The sequence below is a fragment of the Numenius arquata genome, chromosome 26, assembly GCF_964106895.1.
Source record: "Numenius arquata chromosome 26, bNumArq3.hap1.1, whole genome shotgun sequence".
Classification (NCBI taxonomy): domain Eukaryota; kingdom Metazoa; phylum Chordata; class Aves; order Charadriiformes; family Scolopacidae; genus Numenius; species Numenius arquata.
In genome coordinates, this window is record NC_133601.1 from 2,321,682 (window position 1) to 2,340,183 (window position 18,502).

Here is an 18,502-nt window from a genome sequence, read left to right on the forward strand (position 1 = left end):
TCACCATCCTTGGATGAGTTTAAGAGTCGCTTAGATGTGGTGTTGGGGGATATGGTGTAGGGAAGAACTTTGTAGAGTAGGGTAGATGGTTGGACTCGATGATCCCAAGGGTCTTTTCCAGCCTAGATGATCCTATGATTCTATGACTGGGGCTCCCTGAAGATATCTGCCATCTCCTGATGGAGCTGTGGGGTGGAAGAGCGGTGGTCGGAGCCGCCGGGGATTCTAAAGCTGATGGCAATGTGTGGCTTCTTTTCCAGCATCCCTGAGACACTATGAACCCCAGCACAGGCCCCCGGGGCTGCTGCCTGCTCCTGCTGCTCTGCCTTCTCCCCTGCCCGCGGGTCTGGGCAGGCAGGAATCCCACAGCACCGGGGCTCTCCGCGGCCTCCTTCCTTCAGGATCTCCTCCAGCGGTACGGCGAGAGTGAAACCCTCAGCCTGAAGCAGCTCAAGGCCCTGCTGAACCGCCTGGACGTGGGAGTGGGACACGCCAACATCTCCCAGGGGTCGCAACAGCGGGTGAACCTCTCCCGAGTAAGGCAGGGGCTCTGGGGACCCCCAAATCCTCTTTGCAGAGCTGCAGGGGGTGGGTCTCAAGGCACGTGTCTGTCTTTTCCCTTCCCCAGTGCTTCAGCTCCGTCGAGCTTTTTGCCATCCACAACCTGAGTGAGGGATCCGCCGTGGGGCACAGCGAGTTCAAGGAGTTTTGCCCCACCATCCTGCAGCAGCTGGAGTCCGGGGCGTGCGCCTCCGAGAACCTGGAAAATGAGGAAAATGAGCAGACGGAGGAGAGCAGACCCAGTTCGGCCGAAGGTAAGCAAGGAACTGGGGAGCATGAGCACTGCCCAGCCCTGGGCATGGAGTTTGGGGGGACCTGAGACACCCCAGGACCTGCAGAACAGTTGCAGAGAGGAGAGGAGGCAGGCCTGATGGGTTTTTCTCGGTGTGGTTTGGGCTCGCAGCGTGGTTTTGCCCCGATCTTGCAGGTCAGAGGGATAGCTGAATGATGGGGACCTTGCTGTGAGTCCCCATGGGTGGGAAGGGATGGCTCCACTGACCTCCAGGCAAATAAAATTCCAGGCATCCGGGCCCTGACGATGCCCAAGGTCTTGGATCGGCTGCCCTGAGCGCAGCAATGGCTTTTCCCACGCTGCAAGGCCGGGGTTGGCTTGGGAAAACCTCTTCCAAGTAACCCATTGGCTTCTTTTCCACCTGCCCTGCAAGAAAAATGATGGTCATTGTCACAGTTGAAGCGTCCAGAGCAAAGGGAGAGACGCTCCAGCCCCAGCGTTGGGGTGTAGAGACCCTGAGCCAGCCTTTTCCGCCTGCCCGGACCCGGGGTTTGGGAGTCCTCCCCATCTCCCCGCACCGAGAGCCTCGGTAATGTCTGGCCCTCGTTTCTTCTCGTTCCGCAGTGTGGGGCTTTGGTTTTCTCAGTGTGTCAATGATTAACGTGGCCTCCCTGCTCGGAGTCTTCATCGTACCGTGTACCGAGAAAGCCTTTTTCAGCCGGGTCCTCACGTTTTTCATCGCGCTCTCCATCGGCACGCTGCTCTCTAACGCGCTCTTCCAGCTCATCCCAGAGGTGCGGTAGAAAAGTCCCTGCCTCTCTTCCCGTCTCCGAGGGCAGCTCTCCGGGCGTCCTCTTCTGCCTCCAACCTCTGCCGAATCGAACCGATCCCTCCGTCACCCGAGGCTGAGGGCTTGTCTCAGGGGCTCCGCAGGGCTTTTCTCACCCCCCTCCGAGCACCAGGAAACCCTCTGGAGCGTGCAGGCAGCGCGGGGAGGTCATGTCCTCCAGCCCCGATGGTCCTTGCGAGGCTGCTGGCCAGGTCTGAGGTGCGGGAAGGCACTGGGAGAAGCTGTTTGCTCCTGCTCCATGGGCTGTCTCTGCTTCGGAAGGGATTTTCTCCCTCGGAGGGATGCGCTGCCTGGCTCTGATGCCGCTGAGATGTGGCAGTGCTCATGGCATGAGCCGGATGGAAAAGCCTGCGAGGCGGAGAAAATATCAGTGTAAAAACACAGAGAACAGCCCGGAGAAGCACCAGCTTCCTCCCCGTTCAGTCAGCTTTTACAGATGTTTTAATTGCCTTTTTTTTTTTTCCCCCCTCCTCTGGTTTACAAGACCAATGTTCTCACAAGGATTTATGCTTACGTGAGGTTTCCTGGTGCTCTGATGGGCCCGACGGATACATCGCAAATTAATTGTGTTGTAATTGCACACTTCTGGAGTTGAATAAGTACAGCCATGCGCTCTCAGATTGGACACCTCTGAAACACGCTTCTGTGTCCCGACAAACTCTGCTTCTCAGAGCCCTTCCCCATCTCCTGGCGGGGAGACGAGCTGGATCCGAGCTCCTGCACGTCCAGCCTTAAAACTCTGCATTTAAGGTGCGACCTTCCCTCTGAGCAGAGCACCCTTTGCTGCCGCTGGGATTTACCCCTTGGCATTGCCTGCTCCTTCTTGGGCAGCCAATGCCTCATACGTGTTGGTGGTAGGATGTTTTTTCAAGGCTGTTTTTCAACTCCAGAACTGTGATTTTATTTTATTTTATTTTTTTTTTTTAATTGCTGAACATAAAAACCAAGCACCTCTACTTCCTGATCTGCCAGGAACCGAAATGCCTTACGTATGCTCCATCCTTGCCGTCGGCCGGAGCATCCCAGCGTGGTTTGTGGGGATGCGGCTGCATCTCTCTGGGCTGTGGGGTGAGGATGGAGCGTACGAGATGCTCGGGGGGGTCCTTGGTGCTCTGTGGCACTGGAACGGCTGCCTGATGTCCTGCGGGGCCTCACGGAGCGGAGCTGGGGTGCTGGTTCCGAAATGGCCTCACTGCCAAAACTCAGCTCTGTCTAAAAAGAGAGAAAAGAGAGCTAAAAAGAGCTAAAATTGCTCTTTGCTCCAAAGGAGGGCTCTTCTTTCAGTTGTTTGGGGTAAGCTCCATGTTGGGGTGTCCCTCCGACCCCTCCCAAATTGCTGTTCCCAGAGCCTCTCAGCACCAGGTTCATCCCTCTCGAACCAATGCCAGATGAACAAGCAATCACTAATTAATGTCCTCTTCTCTCCCCTCCCTCTCTCTCTCTCTCTCCCCCTCCCTCCTCTTGGCGTGGATTCCTTCCCTCCCCTTCCCCACGTTGATCTCCTTTCCCTCCAACAACCTCCCCTCGTCCCATTCCCCCCACCACCACCCCGGGGTGGGTTTTGGGGGCGCACGCCGCAGTCTGGGGTTACGGTTTCCTCTGCGTCACCGTCATCTCCCTCTGCTCGCTGGTGGGAGCCAGCGTGGTGCCCTTCATGAAGAAGACCTTTTACAAGCGGCTGCTCCTCTACTTCATAGCTCTGGCGATTGGAACTCTCTACTCCAACGCCCTCTTCCAGCTCATTCCCGAGGTAGGGTGAGGACCATGGGGTCTGTCCTTTTCTCTCTCTCTCGGGGGCTGTTTTTCTCTCTGGGCGCTCACTGGCCTGGAGAAGGGGAAGGCGGCGTCGGAGGGGAGCTGAGAGAGAAGTATGGAGGCTGGAAGCCCTCGGGATCATGGACGGAGCTGGCGTTTCACCCCTCTTTGGAAGGGAATGGCTCCAGGGAGAGCTCTGATGTGCTTCAAGCAGAGAAATGTTATTTTATTGTCCTTTCCAGCCCCGCAGGAAGGTCACCTTTCCGCTGAGAGAGGTTTTCTAAGCCTGCTTTTAGCATCCCTGCCCCGGTGTGGGGTGGTGGATCCGATGCCCTGGGGCAGAGCTGGCTGGGCTGGGGGTGAGAGGGAGATTAAAGGTGCTCAAAGGCATTTTCTGAGCCTGCCCCAGAAGCAGCTGCTGCGTAGAGAGAGGTCAGAAAGCGGCAGCGTCACCCCAGAGGTGCCAGGGCGAAGGCAGACGAAGGACTTCAGAAGGCAGTGCTCAGTCCCGTCACTTGTCCTCCCTTTTGCCTGCAGGCGTTTGGATTCAACCCACAAGAAGATTATTACGTTTCCAAGTCCGCTGTGGTGTTCGGGGGCTTCTACCTCTTCTTCTTCACGGAGAAGGTCTTGAAGATGCTCCTGAAGCAGAAGGACCAGGTGAGGCCGAGCAGGGGCTGATCGGGTGGCAAACAGCAGAAATGGCCGGGGTGGGTGACACCTGTGAATGCCCCCACCCTGTCCCACAGCATCACCACGGGCACAGCCACTACGGCCCTGAGGCTCTGCCATCCAAGAAGGACCAGGAGGACGGGGTGACCGAGAAGCTGCAGAACGGGGACCTGGACCACATGATCCCCCACATAACCAGCGAGCTGGAGTGCAAGACCCCCTCCGGGGATGAGAAGGTTGTGGTGGGATCCCTTTCCGTCCAGGTTAGTGCCTCCCCCCATGGGGTTACGGGGGCGTATGTGCTAAAAAAAACAGTCTGTTAATAAAAAAGGGCGGTTTTGAAGCCCATTGCACCTCCCTGATAAAATCCTCCACGGGTGATGGAAAGCAAATGGCTCAGGTTGAGCCTCGTGTGGGTTTTTTGCGTGTTGGAGTGGGTTCTCCTGGGCGGTGGAAGGAGGGGTGACCCCCCCCCCCCCCCCTCCAAGACCATCTGGGTGCTGAGCCTCTGCTTTTGGGGTGCCGTGGCAGGATCTACAGGCCTCGCAGAGCGCGTGTTACTGGCTGAAGGAGGTGCGGTACTCGGACATCGGCACCCTGGCGTGGATGATCACCCTGAGCGACGGCCTCCACAACTTCATCGACGGCTTGGCCATCGGGGCCTCCTTCACCGTCTCCGTCTTCCAAGGGATCAGCACCTCGGTGGCCATCCTCTGCGAGGAGTTCCCACACGAGCTGGGTACGTCAGTCCTCGGAAAAAGATGCCACAAAGGCTCTGGGATCTGCCCCCCTTTAAGGCTAAACGTGCCGCTTCCCTGGTCCCGCTCGTTATTTCTCGAGAGAAAAAGGCAATTTTCTGGAATAAACAGAGTAATGATGGAAAGGGAAAGGCGAGGCTGTAAACTACACTGAGTAATCGCCGCTCTAAAAATAACGAGGTAATATGATGTCTGAGATTTAAATTTAGATGGAGACATCTGAAGAAAAACAAAAACCAACCCAACACCTCCTTGGTTTGGGAGGGGGGAGGCGGGCAGCGGTTTGGCTTTAAATGTCTGAATTTATGCACAGGCAGGGCCAGGAGCTGGCAGGGAGGTAGCTGGTGTGGCTAGTGCTTGGCGCCAGTGGCCACGGGGAGCCCACGCTTGACCTCGGGCAAAAGCAGGCGATGGACCTCGGGGCTGTGCTGATTCTTCAGCCTCCTCCCTCCTCATCGTCCCTGTCCTCTTCTCCCGCAGGGGACTTTGTCATCCTGCTGAACGCCGGGATGACCATCCGCCAAGCGCTCTTCTTCAACTTCATCTCCGCCTGCTGCTGCTACGTGGGCTTGGCTTTCGGGATTGTGGCCGGTAGCCACTTCTCTGCCAACTGGATCTTTGCTCTGGCTGGAGGGATGTTTCTCTACATCGCGCTGGCGGACATGGTAAATGCTGAGCCTGGGGGAGCTACCGGGGTGCATAGTCAGGACCTTGCCAGGGGTTTTTGGCCTGGAGGAAGAGCCTGGGGGCAAGTCAGGCACGGAGAGCACAGGGGGGTATTTGCTCTGTCCCCCTGACCAACAAAGATGCTGTCTGTGGTCGCCAGTGTTTGTCTTTGCTTTGCTTTGCCTGCGCTGGTGGTGCGGTGACCCCGGCTGAGAGCCGCGGGATGGGTGGCAAATACTTGCTGTGATGGGCTTGCAGGCTGAGAGAGTTGGGGGGGTTCAGCCTGGAGAAGAGAAGGCTCCAGGGAGACCTTGGAGCCCCTTCCAGTCCCTCAAGGGGCTCCAGAAAAACTGGGGAGGGACTCTTGATGAGGGAGGGGAGCCCTAGGAGGAGGGGGAAGGGTTTGACAGTGAAAGAGGGGAGCTGGAGCTGAGATGTGGGGCAGAAGTTCTTTGCTGTGAGGGTGGTGAGAGCCTGGCCCAGGTTGCCCAGAGAAGCTGTGGCTGCCCCATCCCTGGAGGGGTTCAAGGCCAGGTTGGAGGGGGCTTGGAGCAACGTGGTCTGGTGGGAGGTGTCCCTGCCCAGGGCAGGGAGTGGGACAGGATGGACTTTAAGGTTCCTTCCAACCCAAACCATTCCATGATTCTGTGATGATGTGGGGTGGGAAGCAGTGAGCAGGGCTGGGAAGGACGGAGCCGCTCCAGTCACTGAGCCCCGCCATCACTCTCTCTTCCCTCGCAGTTCCCCGAAATGAATGAGGTGAGCCGGGAGGATGAGCAGAACGGCAGCGCCCTCATCACCTTCGCCATCCAGAACGCGGGGCTGCTGACGGGCTTCACCATCATGGTGCTGCTCACCATGTACTCTGGCCAGATCCAGATCGGGTAGGATCAGCCCGACTCACAGCCCTGGTCCAGTTTTTCCAGGGGTTTGGGGTTATTTTGGGGGGGGAAGGGGTATTTTTTTTTATTTTTTTTTTTTAATTTCCTTTTCCTGCTGCAAGCAAACGATGGTACCTTGTGCGGGCACTGACTTCACACTACAGAAGAAGAGGCATTTGCTTTTAAAGCTATTCCACAGACTTCATTTTCTTTTGGTTGAAGGCTGAGGGGGAGCTTCATCCCCTGTTGCGGTAGGACCGAACTGACCGGAGGATCTTTTCCCAGTGTCATATCCCTTCTCTCCTCGTGTCTCCCGGGAAGGATGGAGTTGGGAGATGGGAGCTCCTCTCGCTGTGTTGCCTCCCCTCCCTTCTAATGGGACGTGATGCTCTCCTGACCCCTTTTCAGGAGGTGTGTGACGGGGACAGACTGGGACAGACCCTTCTTGGAGAGTTACCCTTGGGCTGCTGAGGAAGAGGAGGCTCAAGGAGCCACAGCTTGTGATTCGAGCATCATCCTTGCTGTCTTCAGAAGTGTTTCTCCGGAGCCACCACTGGTTTTGCTCCCTTTCTGCCTTGGCAGCCCAGACGACGCCCTGGGAAGTGCAGGGTGAAGAGAATTTGATTTTTTATTTTAAAGCACATTCTGGGCGTCAGCGCTTGGAGCAGAGGACACCAAACCGCACCTCGTGTGGGTCGGACTGACGCGTGAGGATGCCCTCACCTCCCTTAGGTCCCTGCTGCTGTATGGGGAGAGGGGGGGAACCCCTTTTCCTTCCGTGAGGGCAGCTGTGGGGCGATGTTGGTGAGAAGGGCCCAAGGACAGAGGCAGGATGGCGAGTCCCTGCCTGGCCACAGGCTCCCCAGCCCGGGAATCAGTCCTTACACTGTGACCAAGCTCACGTCGACACCTGGGGACGGACACCAGTTTTTAAACGCTGATGCTGCTGAGTTGCTGAGGTTCAGGGTGGGGTGGGGGGCTATTTTTACAAAAAAAAAAAAAAAAAAAAATAGACTGTGAACCTCTTTAGGTTGTGTGTTCCCAGCCTTAGGGAGTAGCCAGAGAAAGGGTGTGATGAGGCACTTCACAGCTCTGCTTCTGGGCTGGCTTTCCCCAGATTCACTAGGTGAATTGACTAATTATCATATTGATAATGTTGCCCACCCCACCTGTGTCACTTGAGGTTCCCCTGTTGTCCCCCCTCGTCCACGCCCAAACCTTATCCCGCCCCTGGTAGCAGTGAGTTTGTGGCCACGCTGATTTTAGGCGACTTACCCTCGTGGGTATGGCGCCAGATGGGGGTGAAGGTGCTTTGAGAAGTGCTTTGGTGGACGTGCCGGGGGTGGCTTGTCATGGAGCGTCCTCCTCTGCCTGTGCGGGTGGCCACGGGTGCGTGTGACAGGGTGACAGCCATCCTGCCACCTTGGGGGCTGGAGCTGGGGCTTCCACACCTTCCTTTCCACCCCCGTTGGACGATGCGCCGGCGTCTTTTTCCTGCCCATCCAAGAGAGACAGGAGACCTCAGACAGACCTTGGCAGGCTCAGCGCCATCCCTGGATTGATCGCTGGCTGCCAGCACCTCATTGTAGTTCCTCATTTGCCTTAGGAACCAGCTGGATGACGTTCCTCTCAGTTGTCCCCAAGTCTGTAGGTCTCTGCCATCTGTTGAGATGTGGCACTGCCCAGTATCCTTGTGGATCGGCACCTCTGCTCTTGGTGGCTTTGACTTTGTCCCCTTGGCACCCAGGAGGCTGTTGGCTTTGTTCTGCACCCAGAAGGTTAAAATATCAGCGTGTCGAGGAGCAGGGAGCCTTTTTGGGGAGCATCCTTCAACCCAGAGGTTCCACTCGGTCCTTGGGTGATGCCTTCAAGGAGAGAAGGGCTCTGCTTTATCCCATGCAGCGTCTCTTGGCCGTGTGGACGGTCATCGTAAGTCACTCTTCCCACTTCGGCTGGTCCGTGGGACGCAGCCACTTCCAAGCAGCGTGGTCTATCCCAGCTTGGGCACCTCGTGGTGGTTCCCCATCCTTTGGGTTGCTGCTGTTTTTCAGTAGTCGGGAGGAAAGTGGTATTGGAAACTCTCTTTCCCTGCTCCAGAGAGCTGGAGAGCTGACCCATTTGATGTGGAAAAACTGAGTCCTTTGAATGGTGTATGTGCCCTCTCTTTTTTTTTTTTTTTTTTTTTTTTTCCTCTCTCAAGGAAGTATTTGGAAAACACCGTATCGCTGGCACCTTTCCACGGGGCAGAGGGCAGCCACGGCACTGCCAGGGCTGAGTCCTGGCTGGCAGGAGCCCTGCACAGATGGAAAAGCCATTGTGCTGGCGGTGAAGGGGGGGGGGAAATCTTCTTGTCCGTCCCCTGGGGACAAGGAGGCGGTTGCAGACTGTGCCTGGGAGGTCCCCAAGGGCTGGAAAGGTGGCAAGGATGATGCTTGGCTTCCTCGGAGCCAACCCGGGTCCCTCGGGGATCCTGAGTCTGTCGTCTTCTCGTTTCGACTTTAATCCTGTTTCTTATCAACTGACTCAAATGCTGAGAAATCTGCAAATCTCTGATTTGGGGTGAAACCCCTCGGAAAAACAAGGCTCCTCACAGAGAGGGACCGTCCCTGGCTCGGGCTGGTACCCGCCGTCAGGGAAGGGATGGGGCAGGTGGGAGGATGAGGAGGGAAAAATGACCCAAATCGAGGTTGGTTTTGGATTTTTATTTGGGTGGGTTTTTTTTTTTCATCCGTGTTTCCCTTCCCATGTCCAGGTCGAAGCTCAAGTTCCATCTCAGTATTTCAATAACTCAGGTGTTGTATGAGATACGCGTTGAAACAAAGAACATAACTTATGTCACGTGAATTGTAAAGTTATTTGTAAAATTCCATAAATAAAATATATTCTGTAATGACGGAGGGTTGCAAGCGTGCTCTAGTGACGGAAACCTCCCCCTGGCTGGGGTGGGAATCTCTGCTGGTTCCAAGGATTTATTTTTTTCCAAGGGGAAGGGTTTGAGCCAGGCTGGAAGGGCTGGGTGATGCAATCCCGCTTTTCCAGCCCCAATTTCCAGGGCTGTGCAGTGCGGCGCGGCCGACGGAAGATGGCACTGACATATTCTCCCCCCCCCCCCCCCCTCCCCTTACCGCCTGCCGGCGTGGCACGGCGCTCCAGGAATCGCCTTTAGAGTTGAAAAGCCCTTTTTAATTTCATTTTGTAAATTTTTTTTTTTTTTTAAATGTATTTCCAAGAATTGACGTGAGGCTGAGGTTTCAGAGCAGGTCGGCGGGATGTTTTATTCCTCTCCAGCTCACACGAGGGAGCCTGACTGGGAGCAGTGTTATTTCTGTCCTTGTTTCTCCACCCTGCATTAGGGGAAGGGAAAAAAAAAAAACCAAATAAACCAAAAAAGCAGCATACTTTGCTTTTCTACTTCACTTTTTTTTTTGTCTTTTTATATACCGTTACCCTCAAGCTGCCAGCACCGAGCGGCAAGCACAATTTTTAGAAACCCTGCTGCAGCTAAAGAAAACAAAGCTTGAAATTCTGTGGTGGTTTTTAAAAATACATGCTATTCTAAGGAAGAGAGGTCGCAGCACGCATGCTGACTTGCTCTCTCTCCTCCTCAGGGCTTCCAGAGGGGCTGTCAGGCAGCAGTCCTCCCGGCCTATACCTCAAGGCTTCAAGTGTTTTTTTTCTGCAAAATCCTCCAGTTTTGATGAATGCCTGCAGCCTCAGTTACCCACCCCAGCAGACAAATTAAACCCAGCGAGCCGCGCTGGCTGGGCTCACCCTCAGCCCTCAAACTCAAGCCCTTCTTGTTATTTGCGGTGGGAGTGTCGATGCTTCTCTTCGCCTCCCCGCGTCCCCCAAGCTGCTGGGCTGGGTGAGCGCTGCGTGCCCGGTGCCTCATTTCTCAATCTGCCCTGCCAAGAGGGTGGTGTGGAGCTTTATTTTCACTTGCTACGCTTCCCCCCCCCACTTCTCCTCTGGCCCAGAGCAGAGGGGTGGGAAGGGGCGTCCCAGCCCCTTTCCTCACAGGCCTCCCGCCATCTTGCTGCCCCCCCCCCTCCCGTCGCCTAGCAACACCCCCTTCCCTTCCAAGATGGCGGCAGGAAGGGGCTGAGGACACCCCCCCACACACACACACACACGTGACGCCGGGCGCAGGCGCGGAGGGGCGGGGCGGGCGCGCAGCGGCGCCTGCGCAGATCGCGGAACGGGGGGGGGGGGGCTGAGGGAAGGAGGGCGGTGTGGCGGCGGCGGCGGCCGCGGGGGGGGGCAGCGGGGAGCCGATCGCCACCGGGGCGACCAGCGGGTCCCCAGCACCGCCGCCGGGGCCCGCTCAGCCGCCGGGAGCACCCCGCGGCCCCCTCCTTTTGGAGGAGGGGGGGTGGGTGGGTGTGTGTGTGTGTGTGTAAAAAGGCCGGGAGAGGCCCCCGCCGGCACCGCCAACCACCATGTCCGGGCGCGGCCACAACAAGCTGCCGACCACCGAGCGCATCGTCAAGGGTGAGGGGCCGGGGGCGGCGAGGGCGCCCCCTGTCTGCCCGGGGGGGCGCGTAGGGGCAGGGGGGGGACACCCTTGGGGTGGGGGGTAACCCTTAAGGAGAGAGGGGGGGGACACACGACTGGTTTGGGGGGGCAGCCCTGGAGGGGGGAGAAAACGCTGGGGAGGGGGGGGAACCCCTAGGGTGGGGGGGGCTGGTTTGGAGGGGGGGCGTCCCCGGGCTGGGGAAGCCCTTGGAGAGGAGGGGGACCGTTGTGTGTGGGGGGCATCCCCCGGTTGGGAGAGCCCTGCGGGGGGAACGACCGTTGCGGGGGGCGAGGGGGGGGCATCCCCCGACTGAGGGAACCCTACGGGGAAAGGACGGGGGGATCGTTGAGGGGGGGGCATCCCCCGGCTGGGAGAGCCCCGGGGGGGGGGGGGGGGATACACGACACCGTTAGGGAGGGCGGTTTGGGGGGGATCATCCCCGAGGTTGGGGAGCCCTGCGGGGGGGGGGGGGGGACCGTTAGGGAGGGCAGTTTGTGGGGGGCATCCCCAATGGGGGGGGGGGGGCGTTAGGGAGAGGGGTTTGGAGCATTATCCCCCGGCTGGGGGAGTCCGGGGGGCACACGGACCTTTTGGTGGGGGAGGCGTGCCCGAGCTGGGAAAGCCCCTGGTGAGGGGGGAGGCTGATTTTGTGGGGGACATCCCTGGGGGGGGGGGGGGGACACCGTTGGGGAGGGGCATCCCCGAGATGGGGGAGCCTTTTTTGGGGGGGATGGGGTGCCTGGAACGGCTGGTGCGGCACCCCTCCTAAGGGAGAGCCCTGAGGGGGGGACACAGGCCTGGGGGGGCTGGGGGGGGCAACCCTTGTCTGGCAGCAGCCTCTGTGGAGGAGCCTGGGGGGGCGGCTTTGGTCTTTGGGGGTGACATCTCTATTCTGAGGGGAGCCTGTGGGGGGGGGGGAACCTGCTCTGGCGGGTGTCATTTTTGACCTGGGGTGGGGGGGAACGCCTGGTCTAAGGAGATGAGCAGTTGTGCCCCCCCCCTTTTTTTCTGGTGCAGGTCCTCTCCCTGGTGCAATGCAAGGATGGGGGAGTGATGGGTTGGGGGACCCCCAGCCCCACGGGGCTGTAGACACAGCAAGGGGTGTTGGGGGGGGCATCCCTGCCTTGCTTGAGGCGGGGGGGGGGATCCCCATCCTGGGGAGAGCCCAGTGCCCAGAGGAGGAGGAGGGCAGGGTGCCAGCCCAGGTGGGCATCGTGCTCCTTCCCACCCACACCGAGACCCTGCTTTGGGGACACATGCACACACACACACACTGGTCTTCCTTTACATCTCCCCTAGAGCATTTTGGGGGGGGAGAGCCCCCCCTGCTCCTCACTCCGGCACCTTCTTCCTCCCCCAAAACCCAGTTGGCTCTTTGGATGCCCCCGGGTGGGTGCCAGCTGGCCCCCTCTTCAACCCCCGTTATAGTAAGTACTATTTTTGAAAGAGCAGAAGACACCGAAGCGGTTAACGAGGAGAGAAACCCGTTAACGGAGAAACTCCGGGATTAGGGGGAGTCTGGGATGCTGGACATTTATTTCCCTGCCCTAATTGATCCGGTGTCATTCCCATCCCCACTCACCGGGGGCCATCCCCTGCCCGCCTTCGGGCTTCAACTTGCCCTCGGCCACCCAGTTGTCCCAGTTATAGAACCCCCCTCCTGATATCCTGGCTGATAAAAAAGGAGGGTTTTCCCAGGAATAATTAGGATTTAGGGCTCTGGAGGTGTCGGCACCAGGGAGATGCACGCTGCCATCTCTACCTTCTCCTCCGGCCGGGTCCAAGTGATTTTTTTAGCTTGTCATGTGGCCGATCACATGTTTAGATGTTAATAACCGTGGCCTTAAACGAAGGGAAAGTGGCCGAGGGTGGCAGCCCGGACTTTGAGGTCCTTGGGGGCTTGGTTAGCTCTGCCCCATGGGTGGTTTATTATTTTTTGGGGGTCTCGTCACCTGCGTGTGTGTGTGTGTGTGTCCCCCACACCCCTATCAAATCAAGCTGGATTTGGGGGAGCCGGGGTCTTTCCCCAGAGTCCGGGGGGGATTTTGTAGGTCTCTCAGGCAGCGGTGAGAACCGTAAATCTCCTGCTAAATCCCGGGCAGCTGCCGGCGTTTAGGTTTGGCCTTGTTCGGGGAAGGTAATGTCAATGCAGCCATTATGATTCAGCTGAGTCCCCGCTGCTCCGGCTTCCACATTCCCGGGAAATCCCATCAGGAATCCTCACGATTGGAGGCGGAGGGCTTTACAACCCTGCCACATCCACAATCCCCCTGCTAATTTTTTTGGTAATTAATCCCTAGCTGTGGTGGGGTGAGGGCTGGTGGCGTTGGCTGGAGTCTCCTCGCTCCCTGCGTCGATGCTCCGGGAGCCGCAGGAATTTGTGGAGGAAAAACGTTTGATTTCCCCTCGAGACACCGATTCCAGCGCCTCTAGAAATCTGGGGAGGAATAGCTTTTTTCCCTGGCTGTGATTATTGTTTAAAGGTGGTGACATTGTTCGCGGTTATTAATAATTTAAAACCTGGAGATAAAAGCTAATTTCATTCAATTGGAAATGCCTACAATTAAGTAGGATGTAGAATTTTAACTATGTTTAACCTATATATTTACATCTCTAGAGCCCTGCAGAAGTGGTAACTATAATTATGTTTAGTCAGGAGAAATGTAGTGTTTCCATTTCCCTGTGTTTTGTGCTTAAACTTGTACGCGGGTACCTTCGTGTTCGTTATTAAAAACTCTTCATTTTGGGGTATGGCGGGAATTGCTTTTTAGTGGCCCAATTCTAGCGGCAAACTGGTGGTAACCGGGATCGTTAATGTTCAAACTGGGTGCTCCCAGGAGAGCGCTCGGGGTGGTTATGCTGGAAATCGGAGTGATTTGCGAGGTCTGATTATCTACTTTAGCCCCAATTTAGGCTCGAATTAACCGATGGATCCACGTTCTGTGAAAGACACCATTTTTCAGGCAGGCGGATGCGATTTTGGGCTGGTTTGGGCTGTTGCGATGCCCCTGGAGCACGTAGGTTGGATGCTGCAGCTCAGGAAGGTTGGGTGCCTTTTTGTGCCCTGAGAAAATAAACCTGCCGAGCTTTTTCGTGGCACAGAAGTGATCCCGCTTCCATCCACCTCCAGCACATCACGCCTGCGAGGTGTGACGTCCTCGGGGAGGCAGAAATCCTTTCCAAAGACACGTGAGTGTGGCTGAACGACAGAAGGCAACCCAGCTCCCTGTCTCTGCAGTCCCATCCATGAAAAATTATTTAAAACCCCCACGATATCGGTATTTATACACCTGGCTGAGCCAGGACAAATAATGTAGAGCTATTTTTCTCCGTGTGTGTGTTAGTAAAGCGTTGTACTGTTACACAGCTGGTGAACGAGGAGCTGGTACCCTCCTTTTGGCAGCCGTTGTGTGTTTGGTGGTGAAGTTCCTCGTGTGCCCCCCCCTGTACGCTTCAATAGTGCCCGGGCTGGGTTTTACGAAATAAAAAAACTGGGTTTCTTCTTTTTCTGTAGACGGGCAGACGGAGCCACTGAGTTGATATTCATGGTGGTAAAGCTGGGACCGGTGTTGAGACCGTGTAGCTAAACGTGTCCTCTTAAAAAAAAAAAAAAAAAAAAAAAAACACCAAAAAATAAGTTGGGGTTTTTTTTTTTACCAAGTTTGTGCTTTGCTGTCCTTTCGTAAGCACTTGGGCTTTTTCAGGCGTGTATCTAGTTTGGTTTTTTTCCTCATTGGAAGATTTAAAGTATATATTGGGGGGTGTACAACCCCTGACATGATGCTTTCTTATACATCAGTGTCCAAGCTGCTTCGTCGACGCTTTCATTTTATGAAAAATGTGTCGATTTCTTTTTTTTTTACCTTGTTTTTAACATAAACTACAGGTCCCGAAATGCAGTGGGATGGTTGAGCGTTGGGCTTTCTCCCCTTGGGAGCTGCGCAGAATTTTTTATAACGGATCACACCCATGCATAAGTCAAAGTAGCTTTGTGGTGGCACGCGAAGCAAGGGAAGGCTTAGACAAATCTTAAATACAAGGGAAATTGTGGTTGTTAAAAGAAAAAAATAGACAGCACCATCACCGAGGTCGCTGTTTGTTTCGTGTTTATGTTCTGTGATGCTTTGGTTGGTTTAGTTTGTTGAGTTTTGTAGCTAATAAGGAAGGCTTGGGGAAAAAAAACAAAACAAAACAAAAAAAGAGCTGCGAAAATGGCTAAAAATGGAGATTAAAGGCCAAGGTGCGTGGCCTCAGACCTCGGGCCTGCCAGAGGAAAAGTGCAAATACCAGCTGAGTCAAGACGCGGCGGTGGGATCTCGAAAAAGCAAGTTGTGTCATCCAACAGCAACTTGTCTGGAGAGAGCTCAAGAAGGTCTGGAGTGTAGATACCCCTTAAAGCGTCGGCCCCGTAGGATCTCTCCCAAATACTTGGGAACGGGGTATTTTGCGGGAAAGATGCTTCCTTATTTGTAAATGGGGTGTGCTAAGAAAAAGGGCAGATTTCTGCCTGCGCTGAGATTGGGGGGGTTGCAGAATTGGTGCTGATTTTGCCAGATTACGTGGCGTTTAATCCGAAAAATGAATCAGAAGTGGCCAAGTGCCACTTCTGCAAACATTTTAGGGTAAAGCAAGCTTTTTGGCTCTGATATGCTTCATGTAGCCCTCATCTGCCCCCAAAAGAGCTGGCGATACCTTTTTTTTAGTCTAAGAAACTTCCCGGAACCCGGTTTCTTTATAGCCTGGAGCAGAGAAGCTCTGCTGCCGTGTGAGTTAACAGAAATGGCACCGCTGGTGGCAAAACCTGAACCCCAGCCCTAGCCTTGGCTACTAAAACCTATTTAGAAAACTGCGATAAGGCATCGGGGAAAGCAGATTGGGCTGTCTTTTTATTTATTTCGTCCGAGAATAACACCAGATGCTGGAGGTGGGACGGGGAAGGAGGGAAGGCCGTGTCCCTCCAGAGCCCCCCATCTTTAATATGATAGTTCTTCTTTCAGCCTGGGAAAGGTTAATCCCATTCCCCCCTTCCAAGGCTGCAATTAGAACAAATGAAGCCCCCATAAGCCTGGTACAGTGGCAAAATAGGGTTTTTTTTTTTTTTTTCATTTAATAATGGAAGCACGGAGTTTGAGAGGGATTTTTCTCCTGTCTCTGTGATGGTGTTGGTGCTCCTTGGGTTGCACGGGCAGGAGAAGGCTGTTCCTTCGGAAGTAGGGCAGGGTGCTGGCTTAAAATAGCACTAAAACGCCGGGAGCTGTGATGAAAGGAGCTATTTAGGTAAATCCTGGGGTCTCGATGGGGGCAGAGCCGCCTGCTAATCTAAAGATACTCCTCGGAGACCTATATTTGTCTGGGATCCTTCCCGACTTGGCTGGTTTTCCAGGTGTTCCGTGTTGGATCCTCTGCCGCTTGCGTTGGGATGGTGGGTGTGTTTTACTAGACCTACAGCGCGTTAATGTCTTGGATGCTAATGGAATTAGACATCGTTAAGCAGCGGGAGCGAGGAAACAGGCTACGTAAAGGCATCAGCATTATCCTATAATGCAAGACTTGGCTCCAAACAGCTATCGGAGGCCAGTCTGCCAGGCTCGGGGCACCCAGGAGGCATATGCCGATGGCATTTGGGAGCCAGGTCAAGTGTAGTGGGAAAAGTCATCAGGGCAGGGAGAGGGAGGGATGGGGAGCAGCTCTGCAGCCAGAGCATCCCTGGTTGGGATGGCATGGATCAGAGATGGAGGATGAAGGGTGGGCCCTCAAAATGGGTAGGAAGAGGAAATCTCAGTACACCTGGGAGGGAGGAGGAAAGTCAGGGTTTCATTCGGGCTTCAGACCTCCAGCCTCCAAAGGAAAACCTCGCTGCTGTCTCTCGCTGCAGCATCTCCAGCTCCAAAGCCTTAATAGGATCTGGCTGTGTTTGCATTAGGAGCAGCGGTGGATGTGAGCGTGTTGAGTAACACCACCTCCTCCAGCCGGGAGCCTGGATCTGCTGCCAGAGCGAGCCTGTGGGGTTTAGCTCTCCAGAAACCTGCATCAATCTCCTGGTTGCCGAGTGCTTCCCCCGCTTCAGTGAATACCTTTGCAGTGGTGGTGGTCGTAAGACACGATTTAAAGCACTTTTCCTGCTTTGAGATGGATCTGGTGAGAGTGTGCAAGGATCTACTGTGTCCAGCTCTGGGGCCACCAACAGCAGAAGGACACAGAGCTGTTGGAACAAGTCTAGAGGAGGCCACGGAGATGCTGGGAGGGCTGGAGCCCCTCTGCTGGGAGGACAGGCTGAGAGAGTTGGGGGGGCTCAGCCTGGAGAAAAGAAGGCTCCGGGGAGACCTTGGAGCCCCTTCCAGTCCCTCAAGGGGCTCCAGGAAAGCTGGGGAGGGACTCTGGATGAGGGAGGGGAGCCCTAGGACAAGGGGGAAGGGTTTTAAACTCAAAGAGGGGAGATTCAGGTTAGATAGGAGGAGGAAATTCTTTGCTGTGAGGGTGGTGAGAGCCTGGCCCAGGTTGCCCCGAGAAGCTGTGGCTGCCCCATCCCTGGAGGGGTTGAAGGCCAGGTTGGAGGGGGCTTGGAGCAACGTGGTCTGGTGGGAGGTGTCCCTGCCCAGGGCAGGGGGTGGCACTGGATGGGCTTTAAGGTCCCTTCCCACCTAAACTGTTTGATAAATCTATGATCTCTCCTGTGTCAGACAAGTGGTTCAGGAAAACAGAGGGAAGAGGTGTCAACAGTGATCCCAGTAAGAGTCTTCAGTTCCATAGCCTTCTGTTCCATAGAAAACATTCCCTTTTATCAGTTACTGAGGTCTAGCGAATGTGGTAAAATGGCTTCTCGAACAGCAGTGTGAATATTATCCCAGAAGTGATGTTTCAGATACATATCTCAAAGGTTTCCCATAGGAAGACCCCAAACAGAAGCTCAGAGGACTGGTTTTGCTGGTTCAGCAATAACTGGGGGGGGGGGCGCTCCTGTCATCGAGCTCCATCCCTGGCACATGGAGGTCTGTGAAGCTGCTCTGGAAGCATTGCTAGAACCTATTTATCCCGTTTTTTGGGGGCTACTTCCTCTTTGGTTTGCAAGAAAACTGCTGTGGCCGATGTGCAGTGTGGCCGCCGGGAAGATTTTAATTAGTTTGCGGCTCCCTTCAGACCGTCTGCGCCTCTCTGTGGTTAGAAGGTGATAGGTGGGTATAAATGTCAAATATTGGAGTAAGCACATCGTGAAAATGGTTTACCCGGTGCTATTTTGCTCCCCTGCGAATGGAGCTCGGGTGGAAGCATGAAGGCGTGAGATGGGAAGAGACACCCAGACCCCTGTTGTGTGTGAATTGGCCTTTTTTTTTTTTTTTGTGCTGCAGTGGAGATCGCAAGTCCTCAAATTCTCCTTTATCGATGGTGACCGCCTTTTCCTGGCTGCGATGGAACAGGCTGGGCTCTGCCCGCTCCCACCACGGCGCTTGGGCTCCAAACCGAGCGGTTTTGGGTGTTATTTTCTTCAGATTTCCCACGTGGAGCAGCCGATTCCTGCCTCCCGACGTCGTCCCCAGCGAGAACTTCCAAGTACGCAATGTGCGAAATCACGTCTGCTTTAAAAGTAGCTTTAAAATGGGAGCTGGCCCCCCC

At 55.4% G+C, this 18,502-nt stretch overlaps 2 protein-coding genes across 3 annotated transcripts in view; both read left to right on the top strand.

The window, feature by feature from the left end:
• The first annotated feature begins 275 nt into the window (after positions 1 to 275).
• Positions 276 to 7,364, top strand: SLC39A14 (solute carrier family 39 member 14). The gene is made up of 8 exons (XM_074164190.1): positions 276 to 536; positions 629 to 815; positions 3,224 to 3,393; positions 3,936 to 4,058; positions 4,148 to 4,333; positions 4,602 to 4,809; positions 5,309 to 5,493; positions 6,236 to 7,364. The coding sequence occupies exons 1-8, from the start codon at positions 276 to 278 to the stop codon at positions 6,380 to 6,382; spliced, it is 1,467 nt and encodes a 488-aa protein (XP_074020291.1). The 3' UTR covers positions 6,383 to 7,364.
• Positions 7,365 to 10,648: 3,284 nt separating this feature from the next.
• Positions 10,649 to 18,502, top strand: part of PPP3CC (protein phosphatase 3 catalytic subunit gamma) — a 36,393-nt gene continuing 28,539 nt past the window's right edge. The window contains exon 1 of one of the 2 annotated variants that reach the window (XM_074164121.1): positions 10,649 to 10,866. In XM_074164121.1, the coding sequence (XP_074020222.1) occupies positions 10,815 to 10,866 (52 nt within the window). In that variant the 5' untranslated portion in view covers positions 10,649 to 10,814. Of the gene's footprint in view, positions 10,867 to 18,243; positions 18,440 to 18,502 lie in introns of those variants that run through there. The other variant, XM_074164120.1, reaches the window with a different exon arrangement.